General features: G+C 44.5%; 1 protein-coding gene across 7 annotated transcripts in view; it reads right to left on the bottom strand.

Annotated features, from left to right (window-relative positions):
• LOC147014519 (peptide chain release factor 1-like, mitochondrial) overlaps nucleotides 1-20,000 on the bottom strand; it is a 98,847-nt gene that overhangs the window by 1,283 nt on the left and 77,564 nt on the right. For 6 of the 7 annotated variants that reach the window (XM_085852535.1, XM_085852532.1, XM_085852531.1 and 3 more), the window contains exons 6-10: nucleotides 19,060-19,232; nucleotides 7,968-8,085; nucleotides 7,613-7,749; nucleotides 7,399-7,497; nucleotides 1-703 (exon numbers count right to left, since the gene is read on the bottom strand). The exon at nucleotides 1-703 is cut by the window's left edge and continues 1,283 nt beyond it. In XM_085852535.1, coding sequence (XP_085708661.1) covers nucleotides 566-703; nucleotides 7,399-7,497; nucleotides 7,613-7,749; nucleotides 7,968-8,085; nucleotides 19,060-19,232 — 665 coding nt within the window. In that variant the 3' untranslated portion in view covers nucleotides 1-565. Of the gene's footprint in view, nucleotides 704-2,825; nucleotides 4,243-7,398; nucleotides 7,498-7,612; nucleotides 7,750-7,967; nucleotides 8,086-19,059; nucleotides 19,233-20,000 lie in introns of those variants that run through there. The other variant, XM_085852537.1, reaches the window with a different exon arrangement.

A 20,000-nucleotide genomic window follows, 5' to 3' on the forward strand; every position in this document is an offset into this window, starting at 1 on the left:
TGGACATCTTGCCAACTTCTCACAAATACCGGTTTTTGAGGGGGGGGGGGTGGTTTCACGTCGAAAGCATTTTCTCCGACAATTTTTAAGGTAGGTGCCAGCACCATTTGGGTCACGAACTGAACGAGATTTCATATTTTGGGTCGTGGACATAAATATTTGGGAGCCTATATCATACATGCTTACCGATTAGTGTTATAAAGTCTCACAAAATCTGTTTTCTGTCGATTTTTGTTAAATTTCACTTTTCTTACCTCTTCCTTCTTCAACACTGATATTTCACGTTCAAGTGAAAAATGCTGTGTCAGATGTCATCTCCACGACTTGTCAAATTTGTACAATTCCTTGTGGATGTTAAACAACCTGGTAACCTGCAGGTATTTCTGCTGCTCACAGATTTGTTTCTCGTGAAAATCCCACTGTCTTACCCATGGTGGGAAGGAAAACATTAATACAATCAATCAATCAACTCCATTTTGAACCACTCTACTTTATACACTGCCTTCTTCAAGGCTCATGTTCAAGTGCAGGTGCTTCAGCCAGCCAACTTGCACAACTGATGTAATTAGTCCTCTAGGCTCGGTGATCCTGCAGTTCTGGTGCCAAGGTTTCTTTCCTGCAGATCGATTAAGGATTCCCAATCTGAAGCCTCCAGCAGCAAGTCTATAGTGTCATGCAAGGTGCGGCCTCCGCTTACAAAACTCTGCCAATAGAGACAGGGGAGAGGGAGGAATGTCGTCGTGCTACAATCTTAACAAAACAATGATAAATCATGGTGATTTCTTAATCTTTGTTCAATGGAATGTAGTTGTGCCACAATTTTGAAAAAACAAGGATAATTCAAGAGGTGCTCAAAGCACAAAATACCACCCTGCAGTGCTGAATATTATTGTTCAGCATTTATTTTAAGCTGTTTTACGAAAACAGAAACATACAAACACATGGCAACAGTCGCACAGAGGGAAATTTAAACCAAAACTCTACACTGCCCATACCGTGGTTAAAATCCACAACCTTCCACAAACAACCACTGCTGCTTCGTGTTGTAATCCTAATGTTGCAGGCATGTAATATGAGAAATTCTCAGCAATTATTGTACATTTTCATCTGCAACATGCATCCATCCATTAGGACCATACTCTGTACAGAGCATCGATGCTGCCGAGGCAGTCTCCTGAGCTATTGGGTTAATCCTGGACGGGTCGCTTTACAAAGATATATATATATATATATATATATATATATATATATATATATATATATATATATATATATATATATATACACATATACATATATATATATATATATATATACATATACATACACATATACATACACATAGACACACATATACACTACCGGTCTGAAGTTTAAGAACACCCCAATTTTTCCAGTTATTATTGAAATTTAAAGTTTAATGTTTCAATTAAATGTACTCTGAAATTAAAGCATGGAACAAATAAACAATTGCAGATAAAAAAGAAATCATGGAATCGTTTTGTTGAACAAAATTTAATCTAAACGTTTGACCCATCAAAGTAGCCACCTTTTGCAGATATAACAGCCAAACATACTCGTGGCATTCTTGCTGCAATGGAAATCAAATATTGTTCGGAAAATTCTTCCCAACACTGTTGCAGAAGTTCCCACAAATGTGTTGCACTTGCAGGTTGCTTTACTTTCACCCTTCTGTCCAGTTCATCAGAAAACCAGCTCGATGGGATTTAAGTCTGGAGACTGCGCTGGCCATTCCATGATTTGAAGCCTCCAGTCTTGTACTTTTCTTCTAAGGTAGTTCTAACATAGCCTGAAGGTATGTTTTGGGTCGTTATCCTGCTGTAGGATGAACCCCTGACCAACTAGGTGTAGACCAAAGGGTATTGCATGGCGCTGCAAAATGCTGTGGTAGATCTTTTGGTTCAGGGTACCAGTCATTCTGTGCAAGTCGCCGACTCTGGATCCAGCAAAAGAGCCCCAGGTCATCACGCTTCCTTCTCCATGTTTGACAGTTGGTGTCACACACTGAGGAAGCATCCTTTCACCTACTCGATGGCGTACAAAAACCCTGCGTGATGAACCGAAGATTTCAAATTTTGATTCATCGGTCCACTGTTGGTGCTTCATGGCCCAGGCAAGCCCCTTTTTCTTATTTTGCCATCTTAGCAATGGCTTTCTTACTGCCACTCGACCTGTCAAACCTGCAGCTCAAAGTCTTCTTTTCATAGTTGAAACTGAGACTTCCTTACTTCGACCAGTGTTGAGCTGTGCTTGAAGCTACTGTCCTGTGAGCCGCCTATCACGCAAGCTGTTGACTCTCAGAAACTTGTCTTCTGATTGTGTTGTGGCTTGAGGTCTGCCAGACCTCTTCTTGTCAGAGTTTCCTCCAGTTTCCAAGTGCCTTTTGATGATGCAGGAAACTGTACTCACTGAAACCTTGGCCTGCTTTGCAATTTCTCTAAAGGAAAGACCTACACTTTTAAGGGTTATAATGGTCTGTCTGTGTTTCTTTGTTAATAGTCTTTTTCTCACCATTATGATAGCAACATACTACTTCCTGCAGTGCAATATTGTTCAAATAATGCTTCAGAGGGTGTAGCAACACAGTCTGTTCCAACACTGCTTTTATACAGACAGGGGGTTTGTAACTAATCAACAAAAGTTAGGATACCTGCAGGAATTGTTTGCATCAACTTTCAGGGCTTAATTTACTTCAATTGCTGCAGAACAGCTGCAGTTGCTCACCATTGCTTGTTCCCTGAAAAGGGCCTTTTTTAACAACTCTGAAATAACAACAGCTTTGTACCATTTCATGTTATTCACTGGACTTGAACTGCTTAAATTTCAGTAAAAACTGGAAAAATGCGGGTGTTCTAAAACTTTTGACCGGTCATGTGTATAAATATATATATACAGGGTGTCCCAAAAAATATACAACTTTTCATCTGCAAAGAGGATGGTCATAACATATATTTTTAAAAAAGATATATGACTGGATAGAAAGCTGAAAGGTTGAAGTTTATTGTACCAATGTCAAAATTGCCACCAAGATTTAAATTTTGGGACAGAATCGTCGTTTTCTTTTCGACCACATGTTCGACGTAGGCTCCACGTTATCCGATCACTGCCTGCAAACGCGTTGTCATGTTCTCCATCACTTTGGGAAACGTTTCCTGAGGAATGTTCGAGATTTATCGGTGGATGTTTTCCTTCAGCTGATTAAGAGTCTGAGGCCTTGGGTTTCCATAGATCCTGTCCTTGAGATACCCCCACAAGAAAAAATCTGGAGGAGTAAGGTCAGGGGAATACGGTGGCCACTCAGGGTCTTCGTAGAGGGAGATAAAGCGGCCCTCAAAATGTTGGTTGAGAAAACGTCTTGTTTCCCTGGCTGTTTGGGGTGGTGCCCCCATCATGCTGGAACCACTGGGTTCTCATCTGGACCAGGTTGTTTCTCCTATGGGCCTGAGTACGTAGCTCAGGCAGATAGAATTCCTGAATCATTTCACGATAGTTCCTCTGGTTTACCGTGCAAGTGCGTCCCTGGTCATCTTCAAAGAAGTATGGACCAATTATCCCACACCAACCAACCGCCACCCACATGGTGACTTTGAGAACAGATCGAGGCACCAGTTCATTTGATGCATTACCAGGATTTTCAGTTCCCCAGTACCGGAAGTTTTGTTTGTTTACCTCCCCGGACAAGTGAGCATGGCATTCATCCGTCATGTGACGTTTTTTGAGGAAGTCTGCATCTTCCTCCAACTTTCCTGAGAACCAATTTGCAAAGTCTAGTCGTTTGCGTTTCTGTTGATCAGTAAGCACCGTTTCCATTTGAATTTTGTATGGAAAGGCATGAATGTCTTGGCGAAGGATCCTCTGAACGGTGCTCTTATGAATGTTTGTCTCTGCAGAAAGTCATCAAATCGATTTTTTTGAACTCTGAACCGCCTGTCTCACCATTTCCACATTTTCTTCACTACGACCTGTCCTCTTCTGACCACTGTGACCCTTGTGAAGGTCACAGATGGTTCCCACATTGGTAAACTTAGCGATGGTGCAATTTATTGTCCGAAAGTTTGGTGCATGTTGCAAGTGGGTACCGAAATGTCTCGAGTAAAGACGTTGCACCTGTATGACACTTTTCGTCTGGTGCCAAAGTTCAACAATTTTCGTCCGTTGTTGTAAGGTCAGTCTTGGCATTTTTCTGGCGCTTTCTTGGTATCAAAATAAACTTCAGCATCTCTGCAACAAGAAATGAAGCATTAGTGAAAAAATTACTGCTTTTTTAGGATCAAACGAAGCATTTTAAAAGTTGTATTTTTTTTTTGGGACACGACTTGAACTGCTTAAATTTCAGTAAAAACTGGAAAAATGGGGGTGTTCCACCAAAATTGCCAAAGTCGGCTCCACGTAGGCACCCTATATACATATATATATATATATATATATATATATATATATATATATATATATATATATATATATACTATCACCCTATATATGCAAATATATCTATATATCATCATCATCTGATCGAGCGAACTCAGGCATCTGGATCGAGAGAGAGGTATAAATAAATATATATATATATATATAAAATATATACTGTACATACATATATATCCCTATCGTAGTCAATGGTTATATAATCCCCCCCCCACCTTCCCCAACCCGCACGCCTCCAAACCACTGCTTCTCAGTGCCTATCAAAATCCATTTGAAACAAATCTGCTGTCCTTGCTGGTATTACCTCTCAAGGAAGACCATTACATACATCAAGAACTTGTATGTGTGAAATACCTCTGTCTTGCTACTATCTCAACTTTCTTCTTATTTACTCTCAAGCTACGTCTCTCGGTCCTGTCACCATCCATCCTCAGAAAAAGCTTTTCTTCATCGATTTCAATAATTCCCTTCATTATGTGAAATTTTTCCATGAGATCTCTGAAGAAATCACCCTTTTTGAAATCAAGAGGCCAGTCTCCTTCAGCCACTCCTCATACCTTAATCTATCTCGCCTTGTAATTGGTCTGGTAAGTCTAAGTTGAAGTCCTGTAATGGCAACTATGTCTGTCAAATACAGCAAACACAACTGGAAGGGCACTCAGTAGAGCGCATATCTCCACCACGTAATGCTTGATCCACAAGAACATATTGGGCCAAATACATTTTTGAGATATCGTGTTATACTGTATATCATTTTTGGCACTCTCTCAATGGTGAAGAACCACTTGAAGAATTAAATAATTCTCGAATCCAGATCCAGATTCGGATCTTCACCAAAATCAAATCAATGTGTCGTGGTCACACACCCAATCTGTCCGCCAAGTTTTATCCGAATCCGTCCACAACTATTTGAGATGTCATGCTGTTTTATCGTTTTTGGCCCTACCTCTCAATGGTGATGAATTCATAGGTTCATAGGCTGCCACTCAACGATTTAAATGGCTGCATCTCCACTATTGAAAGTAGACGCTTGCGCTCAACAATTGGATTTTTTTTACACTCAACGACTTTTAAACGGTACCACTCAGCTATTTTCATTGTTTACAATGAACGATTTAAATTGCTGTCACTCGCCTTTGTTTTTTGACGCTGGGGTTTGGAAATTTTAATCGTTTCTATTGAACGTGTTAAATCGCTCAAACCCCACTATTGAAAGTAGACGCTTGCGCTCAAAAATTGGATTTTTTTTACACTCAACGACTTTTAAACGGTACCACTCAACTATTTTCATTGTTTACAATGAACGATTTAAATTGCTGTCACTCGCCTTTGTTTTTTGACGCTGGGGTTTTGAAATTTGAAGCGTTTCTTCTGAACGTGTTAAAACGCTCAAACTCGACTATTTTAAATAGACGCTGCCGATGGACAATTGGAATCATAGCCAAGCTAGACATCGAAGTGTGAACATCCTAGTCATGCCGAAGAAAAGTTTGAAGAATGCTGCAAATAAGTGTCCTGGCCGTGGCTGTGGACGCTGACGCAAGGACGATCCATTATACCGACGTCTTTCAGCCTATGAGTAACTTAAAAGTAACGTCTGTCGATGTGTGGTAACGATCGCGTAACGTGCCAACAACTCGTTAATCATAGGTTAGAAATAAGTTTCGGGTACGCTAAACATTACCTCGGCATGTCTCAACTTATGATTAACTGACAAGTAACATGTGTTGACGTCTGTCAACGATCGCAGACCGTGCATACAACTTGTGGCCAGCGTAGCGGAACGTGTGAGTCATACGCCGGCATACGTCGTGAAATTTCAAGCATGCAAAAAATTTGGGGACAACCGAAAAGTACAACGTTTAAAGCCAACGTACAACGACGTATGGCAGTGTTTTTCAGCGTGCTCTCAATGTTATCAAAACTTACCCATAACGTATTCAACGTGTGCCAGCGTTTTAGAAAAAAAAATCAAAAATCGGCATACGTTGGCTAAAACGTCAAGGTGTGACCGGGCCTTAAGCAAGTGGTTCACTCTGTCTTTCTGTCCATAGATGTTGGTTTATGATCAAGGAACTACTTCATTACAATTGAATTTTATATTTTGAATTCTGTGGAACATGAATCAGAACATGAACCTGCAGTTTCGTGCTACTTTGGCTTTGAATTTGGCAAAATGTAAGGAGTGTCGTCCAGATCGTGCATGTGTAACTTACAGAGGAGTAAGGTAACTTTTTTTTACCCTATCTGCCTGTCTGTCAGTCAAACAAAATTGAAAAATCATTCCAAATAGGAAACTTACTGTTTTTAGGGATGCCATGTTGGCCAAACAACAGGCACGAAGAACTGACGTAACGTGTTCAATAAAATTGTGTAAAAGACGCGCTGCATCAATGGTGGGAAACTTCTGATTCAATGTTTTTCGGGAGTTTTTTTTCGACAACCCTTAAAAATCTTTATTTTATTTCAACTGACTTATATACTTGAACACTGAAGAACACAAATCATCTTCTTGGCACTTTCAAAAACCTTACATTTTCCAAAATAAAAAAGCAGTGCTTTGGACAAAACATTATGCCATTTTGCATCACCCCGACCAATCAAATTTACCGCTCGCTCTCAGCGATGGAGAATATTGAGATCCTGATAAAATGGCAGCTCGTAGGAAATATCGATTGTGTTCAGAAATGCAATAAGCAAGAGTTTAAAAGACCCTTCCTATGTCTTTTTTTTTTCTAAAGACTGCACGTGTTCTATGAACTCTCCAGTTTCCCGTGCAATGAGAGCACCTTGGCTTTCTTCAATCTGACCACCTCCCCCCCATCTCCCTTACAAGTTTAGTGTCATCTCCAAATTTTACAAGTGTACTCTTTACCCCTCAATCCAATTCATCAACACAAGTTACAGACAAAGATAGTAAGTAGACTCATGTTCTCTCATATCAGAAGGTACCTGGATCCCATGCACAGTGTGCAAGATGCGATGGTCTGTCACTCGGTTTTGGTTGAAGTTGTAGGTTCGAATCCTCTCTGCCTGTGCCCGCGTTCCCACCTGCTTACATCATGGGTAACCAGGTCAGCACGACAGAAACTTGCTCAACACAGCATCACCGATTAGCCGTCATCCACCATTACTGACACACACACACACACACACGGAACCTTACCTGCAGTTTTCGTGAACTCTGACGACTCTTGGCCTCAGCTTCATAGCGAATGCGGAACAGACATTGCTGCAGTTTCTGCAGAGCCCGCTGTCGGTTTTGCAGCTGTGATCGCTCCTCCTGACACTCCATAACCGTGCCTTTTTCACACATGCGTACAGACATGGTCTTTGTACAATCACGTACCTTTCCTATCAATGTCCATTGTTACCTTTACAGAACATTGGGTTTGTGCCACTACAAATTAATAACAGTCAAGTTGGATCAAATGTGACGAACAGCAAAACTACAAAGCAAAAAAATAAATTAATAAAAAGTTAAGAACGATTCAGTACGAGCCCAGAATGTGGAATTTCACCTGTAGGAAGGTGTGTGACACGTATGGCACTCTCTGTGCAATTCACATGTTGGCCACCAGCTCCACTTGCCCTGAAAGTGTCAATTCGCAGGTCGCGAAGATCGAGCTTGATATCGATCTGAGCAAGAAATACAGGAAAGCAGAAAATGACACCAACAACCGGCACTTCAGATGGCACTTGATCAGCACATGGTACCGTATTGACATCAGGAGTGTTGGTTTTGATGTGCGTTATGATTAAAAAAAACAAAAAAACAATTGCGACAAATAATTCCAAAATAAAACAGTGCAGAAGTTGGTCAACTAATTTAGTTTAGAATGAAGAGAAGAGTGTGAGAGAGTGAGAGAGTGAGAGAGTGTGTGTGAGAGAGTGAGAGAGTGTGTGTGAGAGTGAGAGAGTGTGTGTGAGAGTGAGAGAGTGTGTGTGAGAGTGAGAGAGTGTGTGTGAGAGTGAGAGAGTGTGTGTGAGAGTGAGAGAGTGTGTGTGAGAGTGAGAGAGTGTGTGTGAGAGTGAGAGAGTGTGTGTGAGAGTGAGAGAGTGTGTGTGAGAGTGAGAGAGTGTGTGTGAGAGTGAGAGAGTGTGTGTGAGAGTGAGAGAGTGTGTGTGAGAGTGAGAGAGTGTGTGTGAGAGTGAGAGAGTGTGTGTGAGAGTGAGAGAGTGTGTGTGAGAGTGAGAGAGTGTGTGTGAGAGTGAGAGAGTGTGTGTGAGAGTGAGAGAGTGTGTGTGAGAGTGAGAGAGTGTGTGTGAGAGTGAGAGAGTGTGTGAGTGTGAGAGTGTGAGAGTGTGAGAGTGTGAGAGTGTGAGAGTGTGAGAGTGTGAGAGTGTGAGAGTGTGAGAGTGTGAGAGTGTGAGAGTGTGAGAGTGTGAGAGTGTGAGAGTGTGAGAGTGTGAGAGTGTGAGAGTGTGAGAGTGTGAGAGTGTGAGAGTGTGAGAGTGTGAGAGTGTGAGAGTGTGAGAGTGTGAGAGTGTGAGAGTGTGAGAGTGTGAGAGTGTGAGAGTGTGAGAGTGTGAGAGTGTGAGAGTGTGAGAGTGTGAGAGTGTGAGAGTGTGAGAGAGAGAGAGAGAGAGAGAGAGAGAGAGAGAGAGAGAGAGAGAGAGAGAGAGAGAGAGAGAGAGAGAGAGAGTGTGAGAGAGGGAGAGAGTGAGAGTGAGACAGACAGAGTGCCTCATTTAATAACTGGGTTTGCATGCACTAATGAATGCATTCTCCGATGTTAAGTCAGGCAAAAATGTTTTGTGTCTTACATAATAATATCTTCATAATAAAACTATTGCAACCACTTTAACAACTCTCAGGTGATGATCCCCAATGGGTGAAGCATCTGTTCTTGGACAGTTTATGATAAGCTGACTGATAAAACCCAATGCAACACAATTCTTCAGCTGTAGGTGGCATGCATGAGGTCCTTCCTGGTATTGTTTTCATTTGTGAGAAATGAACAACGCAATCATTGCTGTGCTATCGAGCCTGGGTTCGAATCCCAATCGAGCTATAAACTTTCATCCAGGTGTTTCGCAGGCACGCCGATTCAATGTGTTTGCCATCCCTCAGATGCACATTTAATTGGGTGCCCTATTTGCCAGCATTAGTTTGTGGAAATTAGAGATCCCACAGTATCCTTCACGAAGAGTAGGCTAGCTATCGCCGGCACAATGAACAAACTAGAGAGTTCATAGAACGCAATGTCCCATGCAGTATTCAAGTATACACTTAAATTTTAATTAAATAATTTTAACACGTGAACTGACGACCGAGTACACTCGTAGTGCTGGTTGTCCCAGATTCTGCCACTACAAGTATTCTCAGAGAAAAGATTACACTGTTCTATTGCAAACACACTGCTGCCATGCCAAATGATGCAACAAACGATCTGAGGGCTGTTCGGTAACCATAAATCGATGTAATAACCATGATCATCATTATCAGTTTCCATGAGAAGTTTTTCCGCTTCATCTGCATTCATTTTTATTTATTTATACATAGTTGAGGCTCATGGAAGAGCTCGGATTAATACACTGAATGGATCGTGACAGAACAGGACAAAAGGAACAGTTGAGAGAGGGGGGAAACACCAACAGCAGAGATGAAGGCCAATAGAGAGGCAGACTTGGACAAACAATGGGGGAGGAATGGGGGGCATGAGAGGATGCATAGAGTGGACAAGATGGATACAGAAGGAAATACTCAGGAGGGAAAACTGGAAATTTGGAAGGATAAGCAAAGGAGGAGTGTGGGACTAGGGGAGGGGGGTGGGGGGGTGTTAACGAGGGTATGAAAGATCATGATTTTTGGATTGGGGACAATCTGAGATTGTGCTAAACAGATGTCTTGAAATAGTGGAGGGGAGGATGAGATTGAAGAGAATGCCAAAAATAGTTATATCAGATAGCTTGTACCTGGCATACATCATTTTAAACATTGTCCTACTGCCTGCTACGGGTTTTCTCATAACGTGGGGTTTCCCCAGCAATTGATAATAAATCAACTTAGATTTGCTCATACAAGGGTAAAATTTGAAAATGAAGTACATTACATGGCCAAAAGTATGTGGACACCTGCTCATCCAACATCTCATTCCAAAATCATGGGCATCAATATGGAGTTGGTCCCCCCTTTGCTGCTATAACAGCCTCCACTCTTATGGGAAGGCTACATGTTGGAACATTGCTGCAGGGATTTACTTCCATTCAGCTACATGAGCATTCGTGAGGTCGGGCACTGATGTTGAGCGATTAGGTCTGGCTCGAGCATTCCAATTCATCCCAAATGTGTTCGATGAGGTTGAGGTCAGGGCTCTGTGCAGGCCAGTCAAATTATTCCACAGCGATATTGAAAACTATTTCTGTATGGACCTCGCTTTGTGCATGGGGGCAATGTCATGCTTAAACAGGAAAGGGCCGTCCCCATACTGTTGCCACAAAGGTGGAAGGACAGAATCGTCTAGAATGTCATTGTATGCTGTGGTGTTAAGATTTCCCTTCACTGGAACTGAGGGGCCAAGCCCGAACCATGAAAAACAGCCCCAGACCATTATTCCTCCACCACAAAACTTGAGTTGACACTATGCTTTCGGGCAGGTAACATTCTCCTGGCATCCGCGAAACCCAGATTCATCCGTCGGACTGCCAGATGGTGAAGTGTGATTCATCACTCCAGAGAACACGTTTCCACCACTCCAGAATCCAATGGCGGTGAGCTTTACACCATTCCAGCCAACACTTAGCATTTCATATGGTGATCTGAGTCTTCTGTGCGGCTGCTCGGCCAAGGAAACGCATTTCATGAAGCTTTCGACGAACAGTGCTTGTGCTGACGTTGCTTCCAGTCAGTTTGGAACTCGGTCGTAAGTGTTGCAACTGACAGACAATTTTTACACGTTACACGCTTCAGCACTCGGCGGTCCTGTTCTGTGATCTTTTATGGCCCACCACTTCGCGACTGAGCTGTTGTTGCTCCGAGACGTTTCCACTTCACAATAACAGTACTTACACTTGACCTGGGCAGAAATTTGACAAACTGACTTGTTGGAAAGATGGTATCCTATGAGGGTGCCATGTTGAAAGTCACTGAGATCTTCAGTATGGCCCATTCGACGACTATTGTTTGTCTATGGAGATTGCATGGCTGTGTGCTTGATTTTATACACCTGTCAGCAATTGGTGTAGCTGAATCCACAAATTAGAAGGTAAGGGGTGTCCACATACTTTTAGCCATGCAGTGCATGTGCATATGCATACTTGGCTGCAATAAGATGAAGAGTTGCAGATGAGGATATTCATAGAACCCCCATCCATCCATTGGGACCATACTCTGTGCAGAACGTTGGTGCTGCCTAAGCAGTCTCCTTGGCTATTGGGCACAATCCTGGACGGGTCACCACTCCGACACAGGATACCAGCAAGCTGGAACTCATTTTGCCGACCTCGGAAGGATGACAGGCAGAGTCAATCCCATCTGGTATTAATTCAACAGCCGATTGGGATTTGAACTCAGAATCCTAGGATCCCAAGCCCACCACCCTTACTATTAAGGCAAATAGAACCCCCGCTACTGTGCTAACTCACATGCCACACCCTCTCATGGTAAATATATGTGTGTGTGTGTGTATATATATATATATATATATATATATATATATATATATATATATATATATATATATATATATATATATATATATATATATATATATATAGTTGCTGTTCTTAGAACCGGATGCAAACAAAAGATGTGTCCCAAGACAGTTATTCCATAATTATACGTGTAGATAGTCCCCTTCCTTTTGTTAAGCGGGACAAGGGAGTGCGTTGTGATTATCTAATAGCCAGGGTTGCTTCAATCATTTTTTCCTTCATTTCATCCCCACTCTTCTTCTTTTCTGATTATTCCTGACGTAAATCAGCCACGTGCGCCTTCGCTGTAAGGTGGGGCCTTGTGGAGGCCAGCGCATGTGGCGCCATGGTGGGGAAACTGCAGCACCGAGTCATGTGGTGTGCTAGTTGGTGCTGGACAATTGACTTGAGCTTCCGATGGTCTGGGGAGAATTGCCGATTGCATTAGAAAGGCATGCTAGTAAATACCTCTTAAGAGGCTGCACGAATGGTGTTTTTCACGGCACGGGACACACGGCCAGCACGACGGCCACGCTGCACGAGAGGCGTACGGAGGCCAATAAAGCCGGCTCCACACCATGTTGGGCAGGATACGAGTGTGCGGGTAGAAGCGGCTTGTTCTTTTTTTAACCTCAATACCCGACATATTGGTGTTCGCCCCGCGCACATGCTAGCGGAGTCATGTGAACGCGAGCGCTGGCCACGTGCGAAATGGCGGAACCGCGCGCACTGTATGGAATGTGCTTGAAAGCAGACACTACGCCGCTCGTGAAACGTGCATGGATTTATCCATGGCGATGTACCTGCTGTCCTCGCTGGCAGCGGTGGATTCTCCACGGATGGTGAACGTCTTCTCGTCTCCGCGGCCAGCGAGGCTGCGATCGAGCCAGGGAATGTACAGTGCAGGCCACATTGGCGCGCGCGGAACGAGCGCGTTGATCGACGCTGGTCGAACGCCCGAGCGGGCATGCAGGACCCTCTACCGGTCGCCCAGGGGTTTTTGCAGGATGATTCGCGTGCCAATTTCTCTGTGGGCAATTCATGTCATCTCGTGGGTTCGGAGCGCAATATTGCCGCTGTTTGAGATGGTCTTGCCGGAAACGAAGTGAGGCTGTTTCCAGCCCAAGCTGGCGGGCCACGTGAGGGGTCGGGGCCAATCGGAGTGACCGATTCGGGTGATGATGTTTGGATTTGGCATGGCCCCTCCACCCCCCCCCCCCACCGAGCTGTGGGCCCTATAAAGGTCGGGGCAGTCCTTCTTGCCCTGTCGGTCTGTGTTTCCTGCTCCTCGTCTCCGCCCACGCCTCACCTCGTCGACACCGCCACGACCCACCTCCTGCTCTACGACTGCCTCCTTGTCTCCGCCCACACCACGTCAACCCCAACATGCCTACCTGATCCCACCTACTACTCCACCCTCGCCCTCTGGACTCCGCCCCTTCTCCACTCAAGCTCCTCCTTCACGAACACAGTCTTATCTCCACATGTGTGGCTTGAGCCAGAGACAATGCGTCCACTGTCGGATACCGTACCCCAGAGCATCCCCCCCCTGAAACGTATTGGTGGTACGTTGTGCTATCAGGCGCACAGGTACCGAGATCATCGTCTCAACTCGCCCCCCCCCCCCCCGTTGCAAAACTCCCTCTACATCGGGTTTTCTGTGTCTGTGTGTGTGCTTGTGTGTGTCCTGGTGCCTGTCTGCCGGAGTAAGACCACAGAAGATCGTTGTTATTATTATTGTTATTATTTTCGCGTTAAGTCTGCTCTGTGTTCCCTTTTGTAAGTTGCCTGTTTATTGTCGCACCACGCTTCTTTCTATCCCTGCATTACACACAACAATAAATCTTCACTTTGCCACATATCTTTCCTCGTCTGCTTGTAAATAAATTATTATTATTATTAGGAATGTTCCCTGCTCGTTTATGTCTTTTCTTCCATCAATAAAACATGGTCCGAATCCTAGCTTAACCGGGACTTTATTCCCAACAATCCATTCCTTTTAGCCGGTACGTCCTTGGTAGTCGCTCGGCTGCATCCAATCCGGAAAAGTGATCCGATCCGGTAGAGTGATCCGGTTCGGACAAGGTGTACCGAGGGCGTGTTCCCTGGTAATTAAATCACGTGATTAATTAGGTAACCCGATTAACCCATAGACGGGAGGACCCTAGGTCACGTGGTTGAGTTATTGGCGTCCACGGTCGGTTCAGCGACCCTCCGCGTCACAGAATTATCCGTATGCAACAGCCTACAATTCCGGGGAGTCTGGTGGGAATCGACATAGCTTCCCCCACCTAGTGGTCTTCTCACCCGACCCCCTGGCCTGCAACAATATATATCGATATATTGCATGGTTTTTGGAAGTACAGTATTATGAAGGCGATTTGTGTTCTCTCGTCTTCAAGTGTGTACCTCAATTAAAATAAAGGTTTAAAGGGGTATAAATAAATAAATTTCTAGTTTTACCGCTATTTTTCCAGCATCTATTCTTTTACATCACCCTATCTCACACATTACATTCGTTTTTCGTGCCTGTTGTTCATTTTATTTTTAATGTCCTGAAAGATAGTATCAAGTAAGATTCCTGCTTGGAATGTTTGCCACACAAGCAGACAGTAAAAAAAAAAAAGGACTTCACTCCTCTTTGAGCATGTGCGATTGGGACAAATTCAGAGCCAAAGTACGGTAAAATGACACTTGTTTTCGTATTCATGTTCTGATTTGTGTTCAAAATGTAACATTCAAATAAGTTCTCCCTCGATCATGAAATGATGAAACAGACAGATGGATGGACGGATGGACATGAACCAATTGCCTAACCCTGCTTTTTGCTTCATGTGCATGAAATAATTACAAAATTCCTGCTCTAACCGACATCAGTCGCATACCCCCTCAACTCTTCCACGAGCCTGCACTCTGCAACAAATATATATATATATATATATATATATATATATATATATATATATATATATATATCTATTGTGCCTGATGAAGCTGGCTGCCAAGCCGGAGAAACATTGCCCGAGACCAGGTCTGCTCTCGGAGAGTCGATCTAGTGCTATACTTTTGGTTGGAAGCGCCGCCTTCTTTTTTAAAATTGTGTAATCTCAACCACTCAAATCTTTATACAGACACACACACACATACAATAATGTTACCGTTTCCAGATCAGATATTTGACGTGCTACAGGTACCATGTAACCCTCTCCTAACCCGTCAGCGACTATACCGTCTCTCCCACCAAGCTTCCTTGTGAGGAGGGTGTATGGATCTGGACACCCAGCGGGATTAAGAACAAAACCTGTAAAGGGCAGAGGAGTTCCTTGTAAGCCAACAACCATCCATATCTGGTGTCCAACTGTGTCTGTGGACATCTTCCTACAGTTGGTCACCTCTCTTTAGGAGGTTGGTGGCAGGATTTGCACTCTGGCCACCGTAAAACATTTTGTTCCGCAAAACACATTAAAAACGCAACGAAAACTGAAAACCCACTTCATGGGAGTACTTCCTGTGCAACTGCCCTTCGCAGGGCAGCTCACCAGATGATGGGATTTGATGATAGGAGGAAAAGCATGGGGTAACCTTCCTGGGTAGGATTGTGGAAGTGTGTGTTGGGGTGGTGCTGAGGTGTCAACCACCAGATGTCAGACTCCTCGGATTAACCTGAGGCGGTCCCTTTGGGTGGGTGCTTGGAAGGTCCTATCCCCAACAGAGGATGATCATCTGTCTCTGTTATCATTTGAGCTCCAGTGTTTGGAAATCGGCATTGCAGCACTCTCTGAGGTTCGGAGACCAGAAAGTAGTGAGATCATGGTGGGTGGTTACACCTACGACTGGTCTGGTTGCTCTGATGGTTACCATACCCAAAGGTTTGCTGTAGCTGTGTCAAATAAACTGACTTCCATGATAATTCAGGTAACACTGGTCAATAAGTGTACAATGACACTGAGGATTTGTCACTCCTCGGGTGTCATTTCCCTGGTCTCTGTATATGCTCTGACTGAGGAGAGTGATCACTCTGTGAAGGATGCATTCTATGCCATGCTCGATTCTGTGGTTGATTGGTGCCCCAAGTTCCCATCGTGTGCTGCCTTTTTGGCTGTTGCTTGCATCATTGGTTATGGGCACGGCTATGCCGCTGATGTAGTGCCCCTATTACCAGTATACTGGTACTCATTTCGCTGACCTTGGAAGGTTGACAGGCTGAGTCAACCCCCTGGTGTTAATTCAGTGGCCAATGGTGCTCGAACTCAGGACCTTAGGATCCCAAGCCACCACCCTAACCGCTAAGCCAACACCAGGTTGGTGCCCCAGGTGAGATACTCTTCTAGTCTTGGGAGATTTCAATGCATCCACTGTCACTGATAGGGATGTGGTCCCCATGGGTCTGGAACTGTGAACCAGAATATCACCAAGTTCCTCGACTTTGCAAGAAGTCATGGACTTAGGGTGGCTGGTTCATGGTTTCAGTGCACAAAGGCTCATCACTGGACTTGGTATTCCAACGCTGGTGGTGTGGCAAAAGAGATTGACCATGTGCTTGTTGATGGACACTGGAAGATGATTCAGAACTGCAGGGTCCACCAGAGTGCTCAGTTCCTCAATACTGACCACAGGCTTGTTGTAGCAACTCTGAAGTTTCAGCTTCAATCAAGGAGAATGGTAACATCCCAGCCGAGGCTGGATGTTGGCAAGCTCAAGGATAAGACAGTTGCAAAGGAGTTTGCGAACTGGCTGAGTGGGGATTTCGGGAGACTGGGTGTTTAGGGGAATCCTGAAGAGTTGTGGAGTACCTTCAAGAAGACCATCCTGGATATTGCCAGTTGATGTTTTGGAACCCACCTTCAGGTGATGAAGAACTTTGTCTCCCAAGGGGCACTGGATACCATTGACCAGTCACAGGGCCAGGCTTAATAGCAGAGCTGAACTGCTCAGGGAGTTTAGGCATAAAACTATATGTGCACTGAGCGCAGATAAGGAGGCCCAAGTGCGAGGAATCTGTGAAGGGAATCCTGCTTACAGAAAAAATTGTGCATTGCATTCCTCCAAGCCCATCCCTCGGTGCAATGCAGTTAGAGCAGAGGGAGGTGGGCTCTTGACAGAGAGTCTTGACGTGAAGGCCCACTAGGCCAATTGCTTTGAGCAGCTGCACCAGGCTGACCCAGCAGCTATTGAGTTAGACGTCAGGGGTGTAACTATCCCTATTGCTGACCCTCCAATCAACTGTGATTCACCTTCATTTGTGGAAACACAGGCTGCAGTGAACTAAATGAAAGGGGGTAAAGCTCCTGGGATATGTGCCATCCATGCTGAATTTATCATGGCTGGTGGAAATGCTGTAATCGTGTCATTGCATGCAGTTCTGTGCTCTGGAACACAGGCATCATCCCAACTGACTGGAAGAGGGGCCTTGTTCTCCCTCTCGAGAAAGGCAAGGGTGATTGCAAGGACTGCAACAACTACAAAGGAGCAACGCTGCTCTCAGTGCTGGACAAGATCTTTGCTTGGATCATTATTGATGTGGTTCGCCACCATCTGCTTGAGCACCAGTGCGCAGAGCAGTTAGGCTTTACACCAAAGAGGTCAATGATTGACCGTATCCTCACTGAACACAAAGGAGAGTTTCGGAAGGGGCTGCTCACGGCCTACGTTGATCTCCGCAAAGCGTTTGATTCAGTGAATCAGGATGCCCTCAAGAGGATTCTTGGTCTTTGTCGGGTGCCACCAAATCTGATCAATTTGATTTCTGAATGACTGGAACTGAGAGTGCTGTGTTGTGTGGTGGTTCCATCTCTGACTTATTTCCAGTTGTTATTGGAGGTTGTCAGAGAGATCAAGTTGAGGTGCATCATTTGAGAATGTCAAGATCTCTGACCTTCATTTCACAGATGGTTCAGTCATATTTGCTGAGATGCTGGATATTCTTGTGGGAGCCCTCAAGGCACTGAATGATGAATCCAAGCTGCTGGGATTACAGGTTTCCTGGGTCAAAACTATGATCCAGGCTCTCAATGTTATTTTGGAAGCTGCTATTTTGTCTGTACCTGTTTGTGGTGAGGATGTTGAGGTCATGCAGAGATTCACTTACCTTGGCAGTGATATTCATGTCTTGAGGTCAATAGACATCTGGGTCAGGCCTACATGGGGAGTCATGGATTCACTGGATCATGGGGTGTGGCACTGTCGGTGCCTTTGCAGGAGGATGAAAGTCCGAGAGTCATCAGGTCCTTGGTACTTCCAATCTTGCTCTATGGATGTGGAACTTGGACTCTGACAAAGGATTTGAGATGTAGACTCAACTCCTTTGGTACCATGTCTCTTCGGAGAATCCTTGGCCATTGCGGTTCAGACTTTGTGTCCAACAAGCGGTTGCTGAGACTCAGATGAGAGTTGTTACCTGAATAGTCCGTGAGCGTCAGATGCAGCTGTATGGGCATGTGGCTCATTTCCTTGACACTAATCATCTTGCTCACCAGATTCTCTCAGCGACGGAGCCTCGTGAATGGAGGAGGCCAACGGGCCGACCACGTCCCTCATGGTTGCAGCAGGTTGATTGGCATCTCAAAAAGATGGGGACGGGCCAGGCATCTACCTGGTGGATAGCCAGATGGAGGTCACTGGAACCGGGGGAAGTGGACACAGCGACGCGCTGCTACGGTGCATGGTCGCACATCTGACCTGACCTGACCTGACCCGTAGCCATGCGCTGCAGCAGAAAAAAGAAGAGATCAACAAGAGTTTGTGGCAAAAGTGGATGCAATAGCTTTGTTTCCTTGAGGAAAGGCAGGTTATATTCTGCAAGACAAGTCTTCATAATACAAACTAGAGAAGAATTCATCAGTATTTTCAATTGCCAGCTGCCTTTGCTACTCTCTGCATGGAACCTTCGATGTGATGCAGTATTTCTATATTTGTGGTTACCAGATGTACAGAGCACATGTACAGAGGACGTCTCACGTGTATAGAGCAAATATGCACCTCTGCAGGTTGCGGCAGAACTACCACCGTGGCAGTGCCTGTGTGGATCCTTTGCATGCGGGAAGACAGCCCCGTCTGTGGGATACGCTGCACCCGGTGTGTGCCGCCCTCAAACTTGAGTCGACGAAAGGCCTCATGTCCACTGACCCTCGCAGATGCATGTCGTAGGCCACCTGTCAATGGCAAACTCTCCAATCATTCACTTTATCGCAAATACATCAAAGGATTTTGACTATCGCAAGTAGACCTCCACTCCCTTTTCTCCCCCTCACCCCATCAAACTCCATGCTTATAAGTACAAAGCCAGATATCCACCCCCACCCTCTTTTCTCCCCCCCCCATCCCAATCAGCTCCATGTGTACAGAGCAAACTAGGGGGCACTCGTTAGATTGCATACCTCTGCCACGAAAACATATTGGACCGAATACATTTTTGGGCTATCAAGCTATATATCGTTTTTGGCCGTGTCTCTCAATGGTGAAGAATCACTGAAAAAAAAATTCAAGTAGTCGGATCCAGATCCAGATCTTCACCAAAATCGAATTAGTTCGTCCTTGTCACACACCCAACCTGCCCACCAAATTTCATTCAGATCCATCTCCAGATTTTTGAGATATCTTGCACACAGACAGACGGATGAAAACATAACTCCTTCACTTTCGATGGCAGAGGTAAATATATATTGTATTTTCCAAAAATATAAATTGTGACCATATCTGGATCATGTTGCTCTGAACATCCACATCTCTGTACCAGAGTTACCTCGGCCACCGAAGGTGGATGGAGGTTATATTTTCACCCCTGTTTATTTGTCTGACTGTGAATAGGACATCTCAAAAAGTTATGGACAGATTCAGACGAAACCTTTTGGACAGGTTGCGTGTGCGAAGATGGCAAATTGATTTAATTTTGGAGACGATCTGGACCCAGATACTACAAT

The sequence above is a fragment of the Eptatretus burgeri genome, chromosome 13, assembly GCF_056783735.1.
Source record: "Eptatretus burgeri isolate ZD-2024b chromosome 13, Ebu_testis_v1, whole genome shotgun sequence".
Classification (NCBI taxonomy): domain Eukaryota; kingdom Metazoa; phylum Chordata; class Myxini; order Myxiniformes; family Myxinidae; genus Eptatretus; species Eptatretus burgeri.